Raw genomic sequence first — 22113 nt, 5'->3', positions numbered from 1 at the left:
CTATAAGTGACTGGACCTTTTAATTCTAATTTAGATGCAATAATGTGATACCCTGTATATAAGAATTGGCCACTGGGTTTGTAATAGGAGAAGGGTCAACAGGTCAACTCAGGTAGTTTGAAAAAAAAAAAAAAAAAAAAACTGATCCTGTTTTTAAAAAGTTTTAAAGGAATCTAGTGCCGGTATAGAAACAAGCGACAAGTGCCTGCTGTCAGTTATAAAAATATTTGCAACCTCAGAAAGTTACAATTTTAGCATTAAATTTGATTAAATCTTGACCATGCTCAACTGAGTAAATGAAACACAAGGAGGTGCTTGGGAAATATTATAGTAATCTGCTGTAATTTTTATACTTTGAGATAGAAAGTGAGTTTAAAATTTAAAACAGGAAGTTGCGTCTCTCACAATTATCATCATTCTTTTAATGTTTTCAGACTGTGGTCAGCTTTACGCTCGGTTACAATACGAAAAGTTTGTGAACTCGAAAAAAGGTGTGGACCGGAGGGGGATGGGGACGGGTGTGGGTTTAGTATTTTAAGTATATTTATATTGGTAGTTCTCTGGCAGCACTCTGCTCTCAAATGTTAGAGGAAAACTTTATCAAAGATATGAAGTTAAACCTGTTAGAGGATATTCTCCGGTCCTCACAAATACAATCTAATCCTGTTGCAGTGACAGCATAAAGGCCCGGTCACACTACAGCGATATTTTATCGGAATACGGTCCGATATTTCCGATTTTAGGCCGAAGAGTGAGGTTTGTGGTAGTGAATGTAATGAATGCAGTGGAATATTCGAATACCTACTCCAAATCTGAGGGGTTCTGGAACGGACTACATTCTGAAGTGACGTCACATCGAAAAACGATAAAAATCGGAAGAGATATCGGATAGCTATCCGATAAAAGGAAACGGAGTCAATATCAAAAGTTAGGAGAGGGCTATTCCACATCGGAATGGCTCAACAGATAGCAAATCAGGTCCTTTATCACTGTGGCTAGAAGACCCGAACGAAAAACAGGATGTTTCGATTCCTCCGGGAACTTGATAGTATTCCGATAAAAATTCGGTATAGTGTGACCGGGCCTTAAGAAGGTTTATAAAAACATATTAAAAGAAGAATCAAAATTAATCCTGACATATTTCTGTCTTCTTTCTAACATCCATTATCACATTTTTCAATGGGCAAAACCCTCTCCTCTTTCCTGATAGACTGACTCATAGCTTCTCTCAGATAATTATTGTTAACCTCCTGAAATAATTAAATGAATGAACCCATTTCTTTCTATTGCTTGTAGTTATGTAAAAGTTTCCTCCTTTACTTCTGGTGAAAGGGTCCTTTTAAACTGCTGACTGCCTGGGTCAATAGACTTTCTTTATCCTTCCTCTGTGATATCCTAAACTCCTAATATATCTCTTAATTGATGGGATTACCTTGGCCTTAAATTTTCATCTCTTTTTTTCGTCTATCGGGGGAACAAAGGGGAAAAACATGTTTCTTGTAAGATCCCAAAGTTAACCTTTCACTTCCATTGTTTCTAATAATTAAAACATGTCCAACGAACGGCAATTTAATAAAAGTACCTTTTTTAAGATCATGTTGATTAGTGTAAAAGTACATTTTCTGCTTCAGTGGGGTGACCACTTGAGCTTTGTTGCCCCTCCTGTTTCACTCAAGGTTCTTTGACGCAGGTCACATTTTCGTTTCCTGCGCATGGAAATAGACCAATCAAAAATTAGATCACAGCTCCAGGAAGTTGGCATAGCAACAAAACTAATGACAAACATGATATCCCTCAATGATTTTGTTCAGTGCTATTAATGATATTTTAAGTATGAATATTACACCTTACCATGGGCTTTACTAATATTAATATTATTAAAACAAAAATCAAAATAAAATCATATATATATATATATATATATGTATTCTTGTATATATGTATCTCTTCAGCTCTGCCTCAAATTTTTAATCAAATTTCGTTTTCTCTGACCACGTTCAAATGTTATGGACAAATTGAGCAGCTTTGGAACTGAGTGGTCAATTTTTTTTTCTTCTTTTCCATTTCCAATAGCAATATATGTTTTATTTTTCCCTTAACAGGAAGAAAAACAAGACAGAACAAAGCAAGAGAATGACAGAAGAGTAAGTACACAATCATATTTTCAGGATAATGATTATATTCATATCCAATTTTTTTCAATAACATGAATCTTGATACTATTTTCTCCCTCAGGTCAGTCATATATGTTATTGCATGCTCAGATTCGTTTACAGACTGACTTAAGTCAGAAGTTTAGAAGTCCAGTAAATGTTTCAATTCAGATTTTCAAGATATTCATCTGCAAAAATATGTCAAAATCTCTGGATTGCTCCTTTAATTAAGGATGATGAGCCTCGGCTGTTTAAAGGGTCAGTCCTCCAAAGAAAAAAAAAAAAGGAAAAAATGTTATCGAAATACAACCTGGAATGAAAGCAGTGGCTTTCTAACCATCTACAAGCATGTATCAAAATTAATTTTGCGCCTATGGAGTCATTCTTTAAACCGGGTAATAACACAACTTGTAAAAGACAAAGACTTTGAGATGAACAGTCGAAGAGAACGAGTCAGCAGATGTGATATCTGTAATGTACGTTGCTACCATATTTCTCTCCATTCACATATTAAACTTAAATTATGATTTGAGGTTGAAGATCAGGAAACTGTACTTCAGCTAACTCCAAAATTTCCACGATTATAAAAAAAACCAAAAGTATTAAATGAAATTTTCATGGCATTCTCTCATTGTGAAATTATTGTTTGCAGAAAGTGTAAGAAAAAAATCCAAATTAAAAAATCTTGGTTTTATTTTTTTTGGGGTGGGGGGGGGAAGATTTTGGTTTTTCTTGTTAGTAGCATAATAGAGAATCTTATATATAATATCTATAAATTGAGTTAATTGGTTTCAGGGCCATCATGGTGACCACTTTTTGGTGATTTGATGGTAATTTTTTACATACGATGTGATATTGTCTAAATATTTTGCCATTGGCTTCATACTTTATGCATGTCATTTCCAAAACCTCACAGTGTATATATATTTGTACGGTACACCCAAGTCAATATAAACATTGTTAATCATGGTGTACACATAATATTTAAAATTATTTTAAGAGTTTCAAAACTGCCTGATAGAAACATACCATGCTATTTTTTTTTTTATCTTCATTTGTTTGGGTCTCTCCAATACTCACCTTATTTAATTAATAGCTTAAAATATCTGCCAGTATACTTTACTCCCTACCTTAATTTTGAAGGAAAAAAATAAAAAGTGAGGAATTGATCAAAATGTTTACTTGAATTTGAGGGGTGGGGGGTGGGGAATATGGGATGGAAGACAAAATTTGATACGATTTGGATCTTTTTGGGAAACGTTATTGTTTGTTATATTCTTGTTTCCCTTTGGATTTTATGTTTAAAGCTTAAAATGCATACCAGGCTGTTATCTCATTGTACTGATTTAATAGTTTTTCATACAATAAATCTTTGTTCAATCTGCTGTATGCTGTATTGATAAGGTACAGTCACTATTTGACAACTTGCATTTTAGGTAGTTGTACACAATATTTACCAATATCTTGTGAAAAGCCAAAATTCACACCAGTATTATGTTTTGAAAGATATGTCCATTTTCATGTTTATAATGTTAACTGATGTTAGTAGTTGACATCAGCTTAATATATATTGACATCAGCTGCATATTAGCTTACATCTGCTAAATGTCAGTTTATGTCAACTACAAGTCTTTACATATCACCTCATGTCAGCCATATTTCACTTTACATCAGAGCTTCATATCACTGTGCATCAGCTGTATATAGTACTGTGCATCAACTATATATTAGTTTGCATCTGCTACATATTTATTTGTAGCAGCTACATATCACTTTACATCAGCTACATATCACTTTTCATCAGCTACATTAGGCTAATACATCAGCTACATTTCACTTTAAATTAGCTACATATCACTTTACATCAGCTACATGTCACCTTACATCAGCTACATAGCACTTTACATTCCTTACATATCAGTTAACTGCAACCATACATTTACTTACATCAGCTACATGTCACTTTACATCAGCTACATATTTATTTATAGAAGCTACATATCACTGTACATCAGCTACATGTCACTTTACATCAGCTACATATTTATTTATAGAAGCTACATATCACTGTACATCAGCTACATGTCACTTTACATCAGCTACATATTTATTTATAGAAGCTACATATCACTGTACATCAGCTACATGTCACTTTATATCAGCTACATATTTATTTATAGAAGCTACATATCACTGTACATCAGCTACATGTCACTTTACATCAGCTACATATTTATTTATAGAAGCTACATATCACTGTACATCAGCTACATGTCACTTTATATCAGCTACATATTTATTTATAGAAGCTACATATCACTGTACATCAGCTACATGTCACTTTACATCAGCTACATATTTATTTATAGAAGCTACATATCACTGTACATCAGCTACATGTCACTTTATATCAGCTACATATTTATTTATAGCAACTTCATATCACGTTACATCAGCTACATGTCACTGTACATCAGCTGCATAGTTTTTGACCTACATATCACTTCATGTCAGCTATATTTCACTTTACATTAGAGCTATACATTTATTTATAGCAACTACATCACTCTCAATCTGCTAAATATTAGTTAACACTATAGACATATCAAAGCATGGGCATATCTATCAGGGCATAATCAGGTGAAACTTTAGGTATTGCAATAACAATAACAACTTCTTAAAGAAAAGAGGCCGTCCATGCTTCAACCTCTGGGTCCCCACCCTCACCCTCCTTCCCCTCTGAAAATAAAAGTCCTATTCCGCATCATAACCCAGTTCTTCATACCTATGGAAAATCCTATAACCCTCTGATGACTTTAAAGCATTAAAGCAGTTTTATTGATAATATTTCATAGTTTCCCTGCCCCCCCCCAAAAAACAATAAGAATAATAATTAATTAATTAATAAATAAATACATAAATAGGTATTTAAAAAAAAAGTGAGTTCGAATCAAATTTGACAGCTTTTCTGATTTTCAAAATATTTCCCTTTCAAATAGTCTAAATGCGTTGAATGCTCCTTTAAGGCATGATTATCAATTAAGGAGTCATAATCAATGACAATATTGGCTGCTCCATTGGTTGGACATAATTATTACCATTAGTTCATTCCCCCAGCCCCCCCCCGCCCCCTCCCCCCATAAATACCAGAACCTTTAAACTTCATGTAAACAACAAGGTACCAATGGATAGCATCCATCACCATAATGTCCTTGAAAAGTATCTAGTGCATTTGTAAATATGTAACTTGAAAAACCAGGGGGGGGGGGGAAATCATTTTTCTTTACCCCTTCTCTGATGGGCTGACATAATGGTATGTGTGCTAGACTGCTTAGTCTAGCCACTTAAATTGATAAGTGACTGGAGCATGATAGGGTCATCACCCTCTCCCCCCCCCTCCCCCACTACCAAAAAAAAATGTGGCGAATACAACCTTTTCACTGATAATAATGGTTTTACAATAGTCTATCTTTGCTGAAATGTATATATACAAGCAGAAGTTTAGAATGTCTTACTTTAGGAAGAGAGATATAAAATGAATTTGTTCAGTTTAAAGCGAACAAGGTTGTTGTCCTAACATGTTCTAAACCACAACTTTAAAATTCCATGAACCTGTGAAATGAACCTGTCAACTTTCTGGCGACAAAATGTGTCAATGACACTTGTATTGATCATTAGTTTAAAAAAAAAAATGAAGCTTTAATAAAAAACTATATATATATGTATTTGAACACATTTACTGATAATGGGCACAATTTGGCACAGAACAGGTCATGAAATTTCATCTTTAATCTACATGGTAATATTTCACCCAAAAACTGTAGGTTTTTCAGAGAAGTTGAAGATCTTGGATGTAATTGTGATGTCAGTTTAATGGAACATGCCACCTCGATTTTTATTGATTATATGTTGTAGCTGAGCAATTTTTTTTTTGTTTAATGGTAAAGATAACCAGAGAGTAAGTGGTTGTCAGGAGGGAAAACCAGAAAAAAAAAATTCCTTTCAAATTTGCCCAAGTTATAGATAGGCTTAATAGCCAAACCTTGCAATAAATCAAGGTACATCTACTTTAATCTTGAATTTACTTTCTTTGCAAATCCAATGCCCAAACATTGTAAAGTAAGTTATGTCCAATCCAGTAAGTGCCTTCTTTCCTTACCTAACACCCACTACCCTACCGAAACATTGCCCTTTCTCTTACCTCTCCTCTCCTACTTATTTCTATCATCCCCCCCCTCCCCCCTTCCCCAACAAAAGTGTAAATGATCTTTCTATGAATGTTTTCTGATAAATCAATCATACCAGCTATTCAAAGTATCTTGTTTGTTGTCTTCTTTTGGAAATTTGGGGTAAAGTCGGTACATTTAGTTCATTTCACTGCAAAGACAATAATTGGCAGCAAATGTAAATTGCTGAATTTGGACTTGAGCTGACAGGGTGCAAAAAACGAGCCTCAGCTCTGACAAAATTCCAGAGTCATTCCAAACCACAGTTCCCACACAGATATTACTTTTCCCTTTAAATCGTCAGGAAATTTGACATTTCACTTCCTTAAGTTGTTTTACTGTTGGTTTGAACATTTCAATCTATAAAATTGCTTCTTGTTCTGTGGTAACACTTTCATCAAATTTACCAGGAATTGCTGCAATAATGTGTGTTGCAAAATTGTGGCAACTGATGGCACGCAATGTAAAACTAACTGTCTTCTAAAGCAGTTAGGAATTATTATTAACCAAATTTTGGGAACAAATTTCGGAGGAAAATTTGTCATAAATTTTTGTGGTTTTTGTCAAATGGAAAAATAACACATTACACTCAATTTGTGGAATACAAATGTTTCTCTATTGGTTTTTATGTGTAGTACATGACTGGTAATTATGATAGACAGTTACGACACCCCTCAACATGCAGCTGTTATATGGCTGCATTTATGCAGGTTAGGATCCAAGTCGTTGCCCTTGGTATACCCAGTCCAGAGCAGAGAATTTGTACCTTTTCATTCGCTTGTCCATCGGTTCAATCGGCAGTGTTCACAGGTCAAAAAGACCAAACCAAAATTAGGTGTTCTCAGACACCTATGAGTTTTTGAGGTGAAAAGCAGCTTCCAGGACACGGGAGGATAAATTATCCTCTCGTCTTCCTATGAGATATGATCCAAACGTGAACTGACACACCAACCTTCCATTCCTCCTCTCCAACCCCTCTTTCCCCCTCTTTCCCCCTTGTAACCGTTTCCATACCACCATCACCGTCTTGGCAAGAACAAAGAAGGGGTAGTGATCTTTGAGCTTGACCTAACAACGACCCTACTCTTAACTCATGGACAAGGGAGGGAGGGAGGGAGGGTGTGGGTGGTAGGCAGGTATGGTTGCATGTGAGGTGGGTGGTGTTAACACCACCTCCTTCCTCTTCCATAGACCAATAACCTATGACAGAGAAAATGCAGGTCTTTTCTGGACTGGCCTCATCCCCATCAACCATCCAGCTGAGTCTCAAGATGAATTTTTAGGAGAAAAAAATTATTTTTTAGCATTTATTGAATATTGTTCTTAGTTTTAGCTAGCATGTATCAATTTATTTATTAGCTAGTATATTAGGCTATGATTTGAATCAGCTACATCAAGTAATAGATAACTGAGCAGAGTTTTGTAAATCATGAGTCTGCTTTCCTCGTGATTGATTTGCCAGTTTTAAGACAGGTTTCATAGGGTGAGGGCCCTCACCTATACAAAAATGACTGCCTAGCCTAATTCGTAACTTCATCATTTTATACCCCATTACATTAAGATTTGCTCTGTGGTGTTATATTAACAGATCAACACATTGATTTCTTATATATTGTAACAGTTTTTCAGACTTGTTCTTCACTTTTATCGACACTTTCGGGGTCAATATTGGTTTTGATGTACCGTTTTTGTCTCGCATTTTACTATTAAAGTTTTTGCGGTTTCACATGACTCTTGCATCTGAACTTATTTCATTCATAGAATAAACATGTGCTTCTCAACCCCTTGTGGTACTTTTCGCCTGTCAGTCAAGCACAAACCCACTCCTAGTTTTATATTAATCTCTCTGTAGTTTGTCAAAGCTCTTAATATTATTTCATTTTTTTAGTGAAGATGCTGTACCAAATTCTGCAGTTTACACAACCTATTTATTGTAAAAAAAAGGAAAGAAGTCTCAAAATTGCATGAGTTTTGTTTTGATTCATTTATTTATTCTTTATTTCTTTTGAATATGTCCTATTACCAGGGCTTAGATTCTTAGTATTTATATATATATATCTATTATTTTATTTTGGTTTCATTTGCTCAGTTTTTCGAGACAATTTTTCTAGCATGGTTTTGGCGTGTATTTACCTCCATGCACATTGTTTTTGTTTATTCCTCATTTTGAAAAAAATATCTACTTCTTTTGCCTGGTCATGCATGAACACTTCTTTTTGACTCGGTTATTTATCATTCTGTTCTTTATATTGTACTTTTCTTTAATCATTCCATTCACAAAGCATTCCTTGGACAAGAAAACACCGTCATTAAGTCAGCGCCCACCTAGCCAACCTACCCATAGGGACTCTGGTCAGTCCCAAGAAGATTACCTGAATGCTAGAAATCGCTACAATAGCGAGAAAACTCTTGACCGTGACAACACACGGAGGTCACATGACAGACAAAATAAACGACGCACCAGCCACGAGTACACTGGCAATCATTTAACAAACCCCAGGGACCGTGGGGACCGTGGCGACAGTAATAATAACTTGGCTCAGTCCAAAGACTCAGCCGCCAAGGGGTCCATCCATAGGGATGTAAGGAAACCTGATTCACGTAAACAAAGCATAAGGCGTTCTTCACACGGGGAGGAGGATCCTAGGTACCACCCCACGGAGAAAAACAAGGGCAGCCATCACACTGGCTCCCTGGACCGTGGACCCAGGTCACGCCCCCGTCAGGGGAGGGATAAACATACAAACGAACACGTCCCCAGTTCTAAGAGTGAGCCGGACTTTAGTCCACAGGGTGGAGAATCTAGCAGAAATAATAGTAGTAGTCAGTTTAGTGGTCCCAACACCAGCAGCAGTTACTTGGATTCTTCTGATCGGAGCAGGGCCAGCCCTTACACTAGTACACCCCGTAACTCCGATCAGAACAGGTCCCTCCGTAGTCGGTCCAGGGGGGCCTCGTCTAGGGGTAGCACTCAAAACACAGACCGCACCGATGGTGATACAGGGTCCCCACAGTACATTGAGAAACCGTCTCGCGTCAGAGACAGGTCTCGTGACCGGAGGGGTAGCACTAACTCACAGAGACAAGATGACGATTCTCAGTACAAAAATAGTAGGACGGCTAGTTCTCAATACGAGAAAGACCGAGACAAGAGCTCGTACCAGAGACTCAAAGACGACGTAGGGCTCCCCCCAAGGGACAATGGTAAACCCGGTGGTTATGTAAAGGATAAATCAAGAGACCGAAGTAGGAGCAGGGACAAACTAATCTCTGTGGACAATGAGATTAGACAGCGAGAATCTCGTCCACGGCAAAGCCGCAAAGAAGCTTATGAATCTGACCAGAGACAAAACCACAGCTGGCGCTTCACTCAGTTTGAGGTGAATGAAACTAACTCAATTCCCTAATAGATGTTCTATTTCACAATTTCATGGGATTTTGTCTGTGTTTTCTTCCAAACTTTTCTTGGACTTTGATATTATAGATATCGTTTGTGCACCCCCCCCTCTGAAATGACAGTGGAAAATAAACAGTCTCTAATTATACCTCCGGCTCTTTCATTTCCAGTTTATTTAATCAAACTAGAAATACGTAAAATTCAACCAAAAGCACAAAAAAAAAAACACCTCTTCTGTCGTCTTTAGTTCAACTCTTCCTGCAGTGACTCAGCTGGACCTCAATAGCTTTTCATTTCCACACCCTTCTCTGCACCCTCCACACCCCCCCCCCCACCCACCTCTTCCCGATACTTCTGCTGCAATTTATATCCTCTTTTGTGATTTCGTACAATACCTCCTCAGTTTATGCAAATTTTTACGCCTTACTTAACCACGCACCGTTTATTTTGTTTTCCACTGTCAGTGTTATCTTGTTCCCTGCCTCTCATTTTAGCTTTTAGAGATGTGTTGCTCTCTTGGTTTCATCTTTCTTCTAGCTCCGCCTCCTTCTGTCACAACACCTTCTGTCACGACTTTTTGCAGTGTCACTTTTTCACATCGCACGTTCACATCCAGCATTGCAGAGCTGCTTGACCCTCGTCGTATTTTTACTGCATATTTTTTACTTTGTGTTTTGATGTCTTACAGCCTATGTTTGTGATAGATTGGTTCGAAGAATTCGCAAGGTGTGGTATTAAAATCTCTTTAACACTGGAATGTTTCTGTGTGATAATCCTTACAACTTTCTCAACTGCATGCTCCAAATAGCGAAGTCATTTTGTCATTGGTGAAAAAGAGAAAGAGAGAAAAAAAAAAAAAAAAAACGGTCACTGAACAACGGAAAAATCATTTCTGACAATCTCTGATCTTAATCAGCAACGTCATCACCCATCATCATCGTGGTTGTCATCTTTATCATTTAACAACTTCATGTTTTGCATCCATCTTGGATGATGTTATCGTTATAGCATGATTTGCATGACTTCTACAGAGTTTTTTACTTTTCTTGATCATTTACTTTTCATGGTATCGGTTTTCAAGCTTTCATATTTTCATTTTTCTCCCATCCCTTCCATTCCTGCCACCCAAGGGTACGACCAGCTCACGACATGAACGGCTAGACTCAGAGGACAGTGTCTCGTCTGCGCAACCTCTACTTAGCCCAGGTAAATGGCCCCCCTCACTCACCCCGGGGATACGGAAGACATCAGTCTATCATCATAGGGCTAATTGTCAGACATGCACTGTCACAAAAGTTCAAAAGTGTTGCTTTCCAAAGAAAAAAATAAACTTTTTTGGGGGGTCGTAGAATACGCAGCTGCGTGTATTCGGTCAAGATCCCCATGCCATACCATGCCCAGAAATTGGTTCAAACACAGCATCACAAAGTAGAATTGAGTGATTTAATAGCCTTAATTTTGGTTTCACTTGTACACTGGTAAATCAAAACTGATCTAACGAGTTAATTAAACAAATTACAGATGTCGTAAAGTACCTTTTCAAATTAAACTATAAATACCCACCAAGAATATTTTTGAACGCTTTCTTCGTTAGAGATGCACAAGTCTATCATTATAGACAGCACATTGGCTGTACATTAATAACCAAGAAAGTGCAAGGGACTTGGCAGTTATATCAACACAAATTATTTATCTGATTTCCTGCGGGACTAAACGGACAAAACATAGCAATAGCCGTTTGTAGCCATCACGGTACAGTACATTCCAGATGACACTTTCTGACCAAAGTTGCCACCCATAATCCTCTCAGTCAAAAACTTGGTGACACCACTTTTTTTTAGAGTACTGAAGTCTTCTGTATCCCTTGACGGTGTTTCCAGTAAGAAACGATTATGACAAGCTACGTTATTAATCGAGAGAAATTGTGATCAATTTTAAAGAAGTGATTCGACTCAATGATGCGGTTGTTAGTGATCGAGAGCAACCAATACAGATATTCGCAAATCTGTCTTCAAAATATAACTTGGTAAACAACCGGGGTAACTATGTACTTAATTTACATTTCATAAGAGATCGCACTTTATTCTTTGATCACTTTGAACTACTTCTCTTCAGTTGTTCAATACATAATGCATATGATGCATTGAAGTGAAGTTACTTGAAGTATCTATGGAATAAAGTGCGTAACCCGATGAGCAGTGGCTTCCACAATGGACTAACTATACACTAAAAATGTCACTATTAATACATGTTAAACTTGTCTAATAGACTGAATCATTTCATCAAACAGTTACTAAACACTTCTCACACCAAACAAATTATTTTATTTTAATTTATTGATTTATGTTCTCTTTTGTTTATGGCTTCTTTCTTTTATTTAACATAAATATCCGTCATTATATATACAAAATAATTAACACATTTTTCTTAATATTTTATGCACTTTTGCTTTGAAATTTTAATGCACTTTTTTTTTAAATCATATTGTTTCTGCACTCGCACAATTTTGAGAAGGTAATAGATTTTTTTTTTTTTGATAGAGGTTGTTAAAGCTCTAGTTGTAGCTCTAAAGGTTGTACAATAAGTGCAGCATTGCTGTTTTCAAAAGGCACTAGCAGCATTTGCTTGGCGCACTCAGTTCATTGATGATGTCAACACATAAGTGTACCGTTTGTCGTGGTCTAGGAGTCAGTGAAATCCTGTTAGCTCTGTGTTATTGGGCAGGATCTTTGACAGGATCTTTCCAGGGGGAGTGGTTGGTGGTGTAATTCATAGGGGTACTTTTTGCAGGTGATTTGAACTCTGTAGAGGGACCGACCAGATTAAGCAGAAGAGAATAGCTGTTGGTTTGTGGATTATTTTCTTGCAGATATCATCAGAAAAATGGACTTCCTTATTTTATTTTTGTCTTATGAAAATCTTCTTCAGCTATTTGCACCTTGATTTAAAATTACATTTCATCAGGTCTTGTTTTGTTTCGGGCTGGGTGTTTTTTTCCCCCCTCTCTGTCCAATTTTTTTTCTACACTATAACCATCTTTAGTCGGGTAAGTTTAAACTATCTGAGGAGGAATGGGAAGAAGATGAACGTCTCTGATAGAATGAATCAAGCACAATTAAAAGCAGTATGAACAATCCGGTATCATTTGTTTACTTTTGGAACGCGGTAAGATAATCAAAAGATAAACAAATGTAAAAAAAATTGTTGAACAGTTTCTTCTCTTGATAAGAGTCTGTATAACATGTGTATGAATGGGTCATATCAAAATGACAATGCAGTTGTGGTGGTGTGTGAATGGTGTTACTCAATAAACAATGAAATAAATTCATTGTGAAGTGTAAAACAGGTGTGTGATACATACAGGGATTCAACTAATGTCAATGTTATATTGTTGTGTGATACAGGTGTATGAAATTGGTGACTCAATAGTCAAGGTATTTAATTGTTTGGAGTGAGATTCAACTATCAATGTCAGGTGTGATACAGGTGTGAGAGAGGACTGTAGGATACAAGTAGTTTTATTGTAATTGCTTGGTGTGATACAGGTGTGAGAGGAATGTAGGATACATCTAGTTTTAATGTAATTGTTTGGTGTGATACTGGTGTGAGAAGGATGTGGGATACAACAAGTTTTAATGTAATTGCTTGGTGTGATACAGGTGTGAGAGGAATGTAGGATACATCTAGTTTTAATGTAATTGTTTGGTGTGATACTGGTGTGAGAAGGATGTGGGATACAACAAGTTTTAATGTAATTGCTTGGTGTGATACAGGTGTGAGAGGAATGTAGGATACATCTAGTTTTAATGTAATTGTTTGGTGTGATACTGGTGTGAGAAGGATGTGGGATACAACAAGTTTTAATGTAATTGCTTGGTGTGATACAGGTGTGAGAGGAATGTAGGATACATCTAGTTTTAATGTAATTGTTTGGTGTGATACTGGTGTGAGAAGGATGTGGGATACAACAAGTTTTAATGTAATTGTTTGGTGTGATACAGGTGTGAGAAGGATGTGGGATACAACAAGTTTTAATGTAATTGCTTGGTGTGATACAGGTGTGAGAGGAATGTAGGATACATCTAGTTTTAATGTAATTGTTTGGTGTGATACTGGTGTGAGAAGGATGTGGGATACAACAAGTTTTAATGTAATTGTTTGGTGTGATACTGGTGTGAGAAGGATGTGGGATACAACAAGTTTTAATGTAATTGCTTGGTGTGATACAGGTGTGAGAGGAATGTAGGATACATCTAGTTTTAATGTAATTGTTTGGTGTGATACTGGTGTGAGAAGGATGTGGGATACAACAAGTTTTAATGTAATTGCTTGGTTTGATACAGGTGTGAGAGGAATGTAGGATACACCTAGTTTTAATGTAATTGTTTGGTGTGATACTGGTGTGAGAAGGATGTGAGATACAACTAGTTTTAATATATTTGTTTGGTGTGATACTGGTGTGAGAAGGATGTGGGACACAACTAGTTTTAATGTACTTGCTTGGTGTGATACTGGTGTGTAAGAGATGCAGGATTCAGGTGTCAGTGTCATTGTTGCAGTGTTGTAATACAATGTATACAATGTATTTAATGCGTATTACTATGCTCTATTAAATTGTGTGGTTAATTGATATAGATGGTGTGAATGTGTGATTAACTGCCAATGTAATTGTATGGTGTGATGCTGGTGCTTCAAATGGGTGTTTCAACCATCAATATATACTGTGTGGTCAAATTGTGTGAGTGTGAAAAATGTCAATGTTATTAATTGTATAGTGTAACACAGGTGTATTAATTGAATGATTCAGTCTGTGAGATGTAATCGTGGGGCTTGATACAGGAATGTAACGAGGGTATGTTACAGGTTTGTTCACTGACTTAAAGCTAATATTTAAAAAGGGTAATTCATTTTTTACTTAAATTTAATAATGTAATGTAATGTATTGTAGTTAAATAATGTAAAGTAGGAATTATCCTTTAATTATCCTTTAGGTATGTTTTGATTGTCTTTGTCTGCAAAGTATACATATATAATATTTTAAGCAACTTTTCCCTTGATTTGCCATTTTTGTTTAATATCCTGCTCATGGACAGTGGTGTCACTATAGGGGACATTGAAATCTTGTGCCCTTTAAGACTGCTCACTTCAACTTACCCCTTCTCCTGAAAAGTGACTTAATTATATCCCCTCCCCCCCCCACACAACTCTTCTCTCCCTCTCTCTCTCTCTCTCTGAGAAAACTTCATATGATGCCACTGTTCATACTCAAGATAGGAAGCAGCGTTATTTTCTTTTATTGATCTTTGCAAAACCTTGTATTTCTACCTCAGTGCGATCGCCTTCCCCGCCTGGAAGAAGAACCAGTCGGGATATAGTGATGCATGAACCCCAGCCCTACCAACCACCATTGTCACCCATGGGTCACCGCAGCCGTGATGAGAAGCGTCCGCAGTACGGAGCTAAATACGATTCCAGGAATCAGTTGGATGAAGCGTTTGCTTCAGAGGCTAAAATTCGACGTGAGAGGAGACCTTCGCCGTCGCAGAGGGAAGCTATGGATCTGGCAAAGTCACGCTCACCCGACGTACTCACCGAGAGTGAATATGCCCGTGTGAGTCCCCCCTTGAAAAAACCCACCGGAAGACGTCTGCCTGCTATTCCAGGAGAGCAGAGAAGTCCACAGACACTGAAACAGCCTCCAGATTTGACCCCTCGACAAAGTCGAAGGCCATCGCCATCGCCAGGCCGGGAGCCGAGTCCCGGCCACTTACCCATTCATCCCGACATTCGAAACTCACCCAGGGCGTCCCCCTCGCTCCCCGTGGACGACAGACCGCCTCACTACGACGTGGTCATGCGGACTCCCGAGCCCGTGGACCCATACGTAGATCCAAGAGTGCCTAACGGGTACAGGCCTGGCGGGATGGAGAAAGGGAGGGGCCACGGCATGCAGGCCCACCCCAGGAGAACTTCCCAGAACACCTCACGCGGACCAGGGAGGACCCACAGCGGCGACAGTGGTACGGTTCATATAGGAGGATATTCTGACTCTGAAGGAGAAGACTGGGCATGACAGAACAGGAAGACGAAGATGAAGAAGGAGGGCGAGTCTTCTTGGAGTGTAGCGTTTTCATTCCACTAAGTCTGGTGCAATTATCTTTCAGTTTTAATCATTTCATCTTATTTTTACAAAGTGATATCAGCCAAGGGGAAGATTTGCAGCTATTGTTAGGAGTTCAATTTATCATTCCATTGCTGTATCATCTTCTTTTGTGTTTTCTTTTTTCTTTGATAACTCATATTAATATCGGAATAAATATCACCACGGAAAAGGAATATCTTTCATCTTGTTAGAAGATTCCTACAGTTACACCCTGAATGGATTTCAGAAGCAAGCCCGCAATGAACTGGGACCGAGTTTGCCGAAGCTATGCAGTTGCTTGTATTTAATATGCATATCTAACTGTTGCTTTATGAATATGCAAACAAACTATCAGAAGAAGTGGGCTAAAGCATTTGGAGTTATTTACATAACCACTCGCTATGATTCAGCATGACAAAATTTAAACACAATAATATCTGTCAAGCTGTTTGGGGGTAACCTTAGTGAATGTGTGTGATGAAATATAAAATAAGATTCTTTAAAAGAGGGATTTGAGACAGTACCTAAGCCTTTACCCAAGATGAAGTTAGGGAGGTTTGAAACATAAACTTTAAATAATTGGAAAAAAAAGCTCTTAAATGGACTTCTACAAAATTGATCAGGTTTGCCAATCATGTGTGCTGTTTATCATATATACTATTATGTCCTAAAGAGAAAAAAATTGATCCTTGCCTCAGACCTGATCAAAATCAAGGGCTTTGTTTTCTGAATCAGAAAACCAGAAAGATCGAATTTGTAGAGATTGTCTGATCCATACATTGAACTGAGCAGAGAGTTTAACAAGATAGGTACTGAGCCAACGGTTTGTTAGAAGAATGAAAGAATTGGTTGAAAAATTACATTAAATGTGGTTGCTGATCCCAAGAGAGGATTTTAAACCTCATGGATGATCAAGGATGACGAAGGATTAGAAAGCGGATCAAATTCAACAGCAGTACAAATAGAGATGCTGAAATTTGTTGATCCAGGGGGCTGCTGTAATGCATATTTCAGCTGTTGAAATCTGGACGTTGAAAAGCCAAGTACTTAAAGAATTTTAAGAATTTAAATAAGTCATACATTCTGAAAATTGCAAATCCATTTATGTGTCCTTCCAGATCAACTTTGGTTTTGATCCCATCAGTCCATGCTCGTATATGCTTCACAGTAATTTGTAAGCGGTACGGATCAAAGTACCCAGTGGCTGATCCTCTTATGTCGAATATAGTGCAAAACGAGGTGGTTATGTTTTGTACAATTATTTTCTATGGGAGGGCGGGGGAATGCTGACCAAGGAAGATCACATGTAAATGAATGCACATTGTACATTAAAACACAGTTATGAATGGATCATGTAAAAAAAGATAAAAAAAAAGAAGGAAAAAACAGATATATGTATTTCATACAATATCGATCAATATTCGTCGCCATGGAGACGTTCGGAATTTTTTTGGTCTTTTCAAGAAGGAGAGAAAATATTCATTATCAACTGCTGTATAATCATCGCTTATATCTGCGGATCACATGTAAAAAAAAACGAAATTATTATATAATTAAAATGCTAGAAAGTTTACCGCTCTTACAGAGAGAAGAGGCAGGATCTTCAACAAGTATTATATAAATAGTGTTAGATCTGTATATTCTTCCAATTTTTTTCATCTTTTTTTCATTTTTTTTTTTTCATTTTTCTTTCTGATTTTCTCAACAACAAAGAAACAAAAATGTTTAAAACAGGGTTTTTGGAGCAAGAAAGGATACGTTTTAAGTGCCTGGTTGTGTGGCACAGTGACATTTAAGCTGTTGCCTAATTTTGTTGTCCCATAAGTTGCTAAACAGACATACAATAATTTTAAATGTGCATGGTGAAACCTTATGCTACATTTCCTTTTGGTCTTTTCTTTTCTTTTTTTCTGTTTTTGTATAACTTGATTTCTAATCTTTCTTTCTTTGGTATGATTATAACGATTTTACACTCAATTTGCTTGTATCCCGTCTCATGTTCGCTTTGCCCTTGCGAGTCTGTACGTAAAGTAAAGGTTCCCCTTCACTCCCCCCCTTTAATCCCCATCCCCACCTCCCCACCACCCTTCCTTAAAAATTGCATATTTTGTGCCATTGCACATTCAATTTGTGGAGACTCATTGAATCTTACAGAAAATGTGAAATATATCATACTGCGTCGAAAAATTCCTCAGATTTTCTAATATTTTACCATGAGAAGGTCACAACCAGACCTTTGTCCAACTGACACTTTTAGTTGTTTCTCAAAGATCTCTCTTTTTTTTGGGGGGGGGGGGGTGGGTTAATTCTGTGTGGTTCTGAGTGTTATATTTGTTTTAATCGATACTTCATTTGTATCTCTTCTTTTTTTTTTAACCAAGACTTACCTACATCCTTCCATCTAAGTTATCCTTCATTCATATTTTCTATCTCCCTTCTTTGCCCATTATTTTGCTGTGCTTAAGATGTGTCATTATTATGATTGCTTTTATTTCCAAGAGCCACCAAAATTCTGAGGAACATTTTTACCTCATTTGAGGAATGATTCGGGAAAGAAACTTTAACATTATCTCCTTAAAATGCCAGGTGAAGTTTATAATCGTATTTTTTAAAATGGTGTTCGTCAAACGGCTCCAAGCTGCAATTCTTAAGTTCCGTCATCTATTTTTCCTCTTTTGTTGAAACTATGCAATTGTTTTCTCTTTGTTTACGTTTTTTTTTTTTTGGTTAATTTAATTTGATATCAGAATTTTGTTAGAGATTGGGGTGTTGTTCTAATCTCAAGCTTTGATGTGTTGCAAACAAGGTTGGGGCCTCTTCTAATACTGATGGTACATATGAATTGGTAGTATCATACGAATTAATATCTTATCATATGAATTGGTATAGTGTCATATGAATTGGTTTAGTATCATATGAATTGCAATATTGTGATATTAATTGATATATTATCATATGAATTGATGTAGTACCATATGAATTGGTATAGTTTGGTACCAATTGGTATCATATGAATTGATAAAGTGTGATATTAATTTCTAAATTATCATATGAATTGATATTTTATCATATGAATTGGTATAGTGTCATATGAATTGATATAGTATCATATGAATTGGTATAGTATCATATAAATTGATATACTATCATATGAATTGATATATTGTGATATTAATTTATTAATTGTCATATTAATTGGTATAGTATCATATAAATTGATATATTGTGATATTAATTTATTAATTGTCATATGAATTGATATAGTATCATATGAATTGGTACATTATCATATGCATTGGAATGGTATCATATGAGCTTATATATTATCATATGAATGGATACTTTATCATATGTACTTATATGGTATCTTTTGAATTGATATACTGTGATACAAATTTATATATCTCTCAATTTAGGGGAAATAAGGAATTGAAAACTGCCTATCCTCACTTATCTTATTGGTAGGTTTATACCCGCATAGAACATTGCAAGGGACCAGTCAAAGTGATGATCTTACCTCAGTTCTTCACTTTCTCCTCTTAAATCTGCTTGGAAGTTTAAAGTAACTATGGCTATGGATAAAAGAGAGAAAAATGGTTTTTGCTTTTGTTCTCCATTTTATTAAACTTTTGTGAAACCTTGTGACAAAAGGATGATTGCGGGTGGCTTGTAGTTGCAGAGTGGTCTTGTCGTTATGACAAAAGTCAACGTTGTAACGTTTGTAACAGGCACTCCCTTAACACCATGCAGCGATATTTTTCTGCTTGTATGCCACCATTGGTAATCATCACAAGCAGAGCTGAAGGGAAGTAGTAGGTGTTAATTGGAAGAGGGGATGGTGGGAGGGGAGGGGAGGGGGTGGTAGACACGGTGTGTATTAGAATTGGCTCCAATCTTTGAACCACTGGAGGGGAGAGAGAGAGAGCAAGGCTGATGGAATTTGATGAAGTGGAAAGTGTGCTATATAGTGTACCGTTATTAGGTTTTATTGAATTAACAAAAATCAAAATTTGTACATATTTACTGCAAATACTCAAAACGAAAAAACTTTTATACGAATGCAAAAAACTGTGAACGTGTACATGTATAGACAATTATATATCATCAACCAGTTATTGTGGTAACGATTGTATAAAATAACCGTATGTTTGTGAGAGACCATGTAACCTATTGTCTTTGTACCATTTAAGCAGTAACTTGAACAGATTGCTTCATCACTGCGCATTAAATTTAAAAAAAAAAATACTAAAAAAAATGGAATTTTTTTTTCATTTTTCCTTTTTTTTTTCTCTTTTTTTTTTTTTAAGGTTCCTGTTAAATTATTGTTGTCATAGTAACAGTGTCAAACAATTATTTAATATACTATTATAGCAGTCATTTGGAATATGTGATATTTCCTGGATCTTTCAATCTTCTTTTATGCGCATATCATTTTTGCCTTTGCTGTGACGTCGTCAGAATATACAAAATTCACAAAAGGACAAAATGTTCTTTTCAAATCCAAAAATCAAACACATTTCTTTTGGTCTGTAGCACAATAACGTTACGAGGGGAAAATCTTCGCATGCGTTTCAACATGGCTGGGTCAGTAGTAGTAGTAGTAACACCGAAAGGATATTACGGTATGAGGTCCCACACAGTAACATTTACTTACGGTGACCGAGATCAGACACGTTCTTAAATTTGGGTTTCAGAGAAAGTCTTGGAACTAAAGAAATTTGATGCTTCAAACATTTGATGCTTCAAACATTTGATGCCTCAAACATATTACACTGGTCCCATGTGAAGCATACATAACATTGTATGATATGTCATCAAGCTCTGAAGTACCATGCATTGCAACCACCGTTCCTTTAATCTAGTTTAATCTACCCTTTGTTACCTTAAAAATAAAGAGAAGGAAATTGTGACGAAAAATTAACTGTCTGCGTTCCTTAAAATGTGTAAAACATGATTCTGTGATATCATCTATAATATGTTATCACTTTTGAAGTATTGAGAACATTTCAAACAGATTATAAAATGAAACTCATAACTGAATACAGTAATACAAATTGACCAATGGCCGCTAAACAAAAAATCTGGCTTCTTGGGACGGGGTGCTTGTGCATGTATTTCCGGGTCCAATTGCCCGGAGTCATGCGCCCTCACTGGAACAGTCCACGCATCGTACCAGTCAGTGAATGATAATGGTAAATGGGCTTTGTGTACTGCTTTTGTCCCTTTATGAGGCGCTGTTTACGCCTTTACGGTGATCCACGTCGGCCACGCAGTTAGAAATTTGCTGATAGTTCTCGTGGGTTACATGGTTAACAGCTAACACAAATCGTATACCTAAGTACATTTATTGGAGCCATATGACGATAGTGTTACTTTGTTCATATAGTTATGCGTTGACAACCTCTTACGTAATACAAAATGTATGTGATGTTCAGCGAAGAAGAGGATATTGTAACTTCTTTAACAAATAATAATTAAATATATTCTCCATGCAGTGTGGATTAACAAAAAAAAGTCGGGTTGAACGCAACGAATTTGTGATAAACTTAGTTCCATAATCTTTGTCTCTTGTCTTGTCATGGGAGAAGTTTGGATATTCTCCTCTTCTTTTTTTTTTTCAAGCGTGACTTCTTGACGCCCATAATGGGCGCAAAGTCCATGTGGCGCAATGAACGCCAAATAATGTACTAGTAGTAACCTTCTCTGTAGTGTAGTGTATGCACGTTTAAGACTTTCTTTCAAAAGTTGTACGCCATCACAGCAGTAATCAACATAAAGAGCAACAAAATATATGCCACAAAAATTTGACATAATGTTGCGTTGTCTTTGTTTTCTACACCTTCGCTTTGTATTAAGTCATTATATAAATATATATATATGTGTGTGTGTGTTGAGACTAGGGGAACACTATAGTAGTTGTAACTCGGAGTTTCACGCGTTGAGCGATTCACGCGTTGTGCGAGTTGTCTGCAGACAACTCGCTCGGAGTTTCACGCTCAACGCGTGAAACTCCGAGTTATAACTACTATAGTGCTCCACTAGTCTCAACATATATTTCGCTCTGTCCACCGGACATATAGCACTCTGCGCCAAGATAGACGCCAACCAACCAACTTTATATATATATATATATATATATATATATATATATATATATATATATATATATATATTTATTTATTTATTTATTATTAG

The 22113-nt window shown here is 36.6% G+C and overlaps 1 protein-coding gene across 5 annotated transcripts in view; it reads left to right on the top strand.

Moving 5' to 3' along the window:
• LOC139964261 (voltage-dependent calcium channel type A subunit alpha-1-like) overlaps positions 1 to 21731 on the top strand; it is a 270526-nt gene extending 248795 nt beyond the window's left edge. For all 5 annotated transcript variants that reach the window (XM_071965717.1, XM_071965716.1, XM_071965715.1 and 2 more), the window contains 4 exons: positions 2103 to 2144; positions 8662 to 9759; positions 10907 to 10982; positions 15107 to 21731. In XM_071965717.1, the coding sequence (XP_071821818.1) occupies positions 2103 to 2144; positions 8662 to 9759; positions 10907 to 10982; positions 15107 to 15849 (1959 nt within the window). In that variant the 3' untranslated portion in view covers positions 15850 to 21731. The remainder of the gene's footprint in view (positions 1 to 2102; positions 2145 to 8661; positions 9760 to 10906; positions 10983 to 15106) is intronic.
• The last annotated feature ends 382 nt before the right edge of the window (positions 21732 to 22113 follow it).

This window comes from Apostichopus japonicus, chromosome 22 (assembly GCF_037975245.1).
Source record: "Apostichopus japonicus isolate 1M-3 chromosome 22, ASM3797524v1, whole genome shotgun sequence".
Lineage (NCBI taxonomy): Eukaryota > Metazoa > Echinodermata > Holothuroidea > Aspidochirotida > Stichopodidae > Apostichopus > Apostichopus japonicus.
This window is presented reverse-complemented; position numbering and strand designations above follow the sequence as displayed.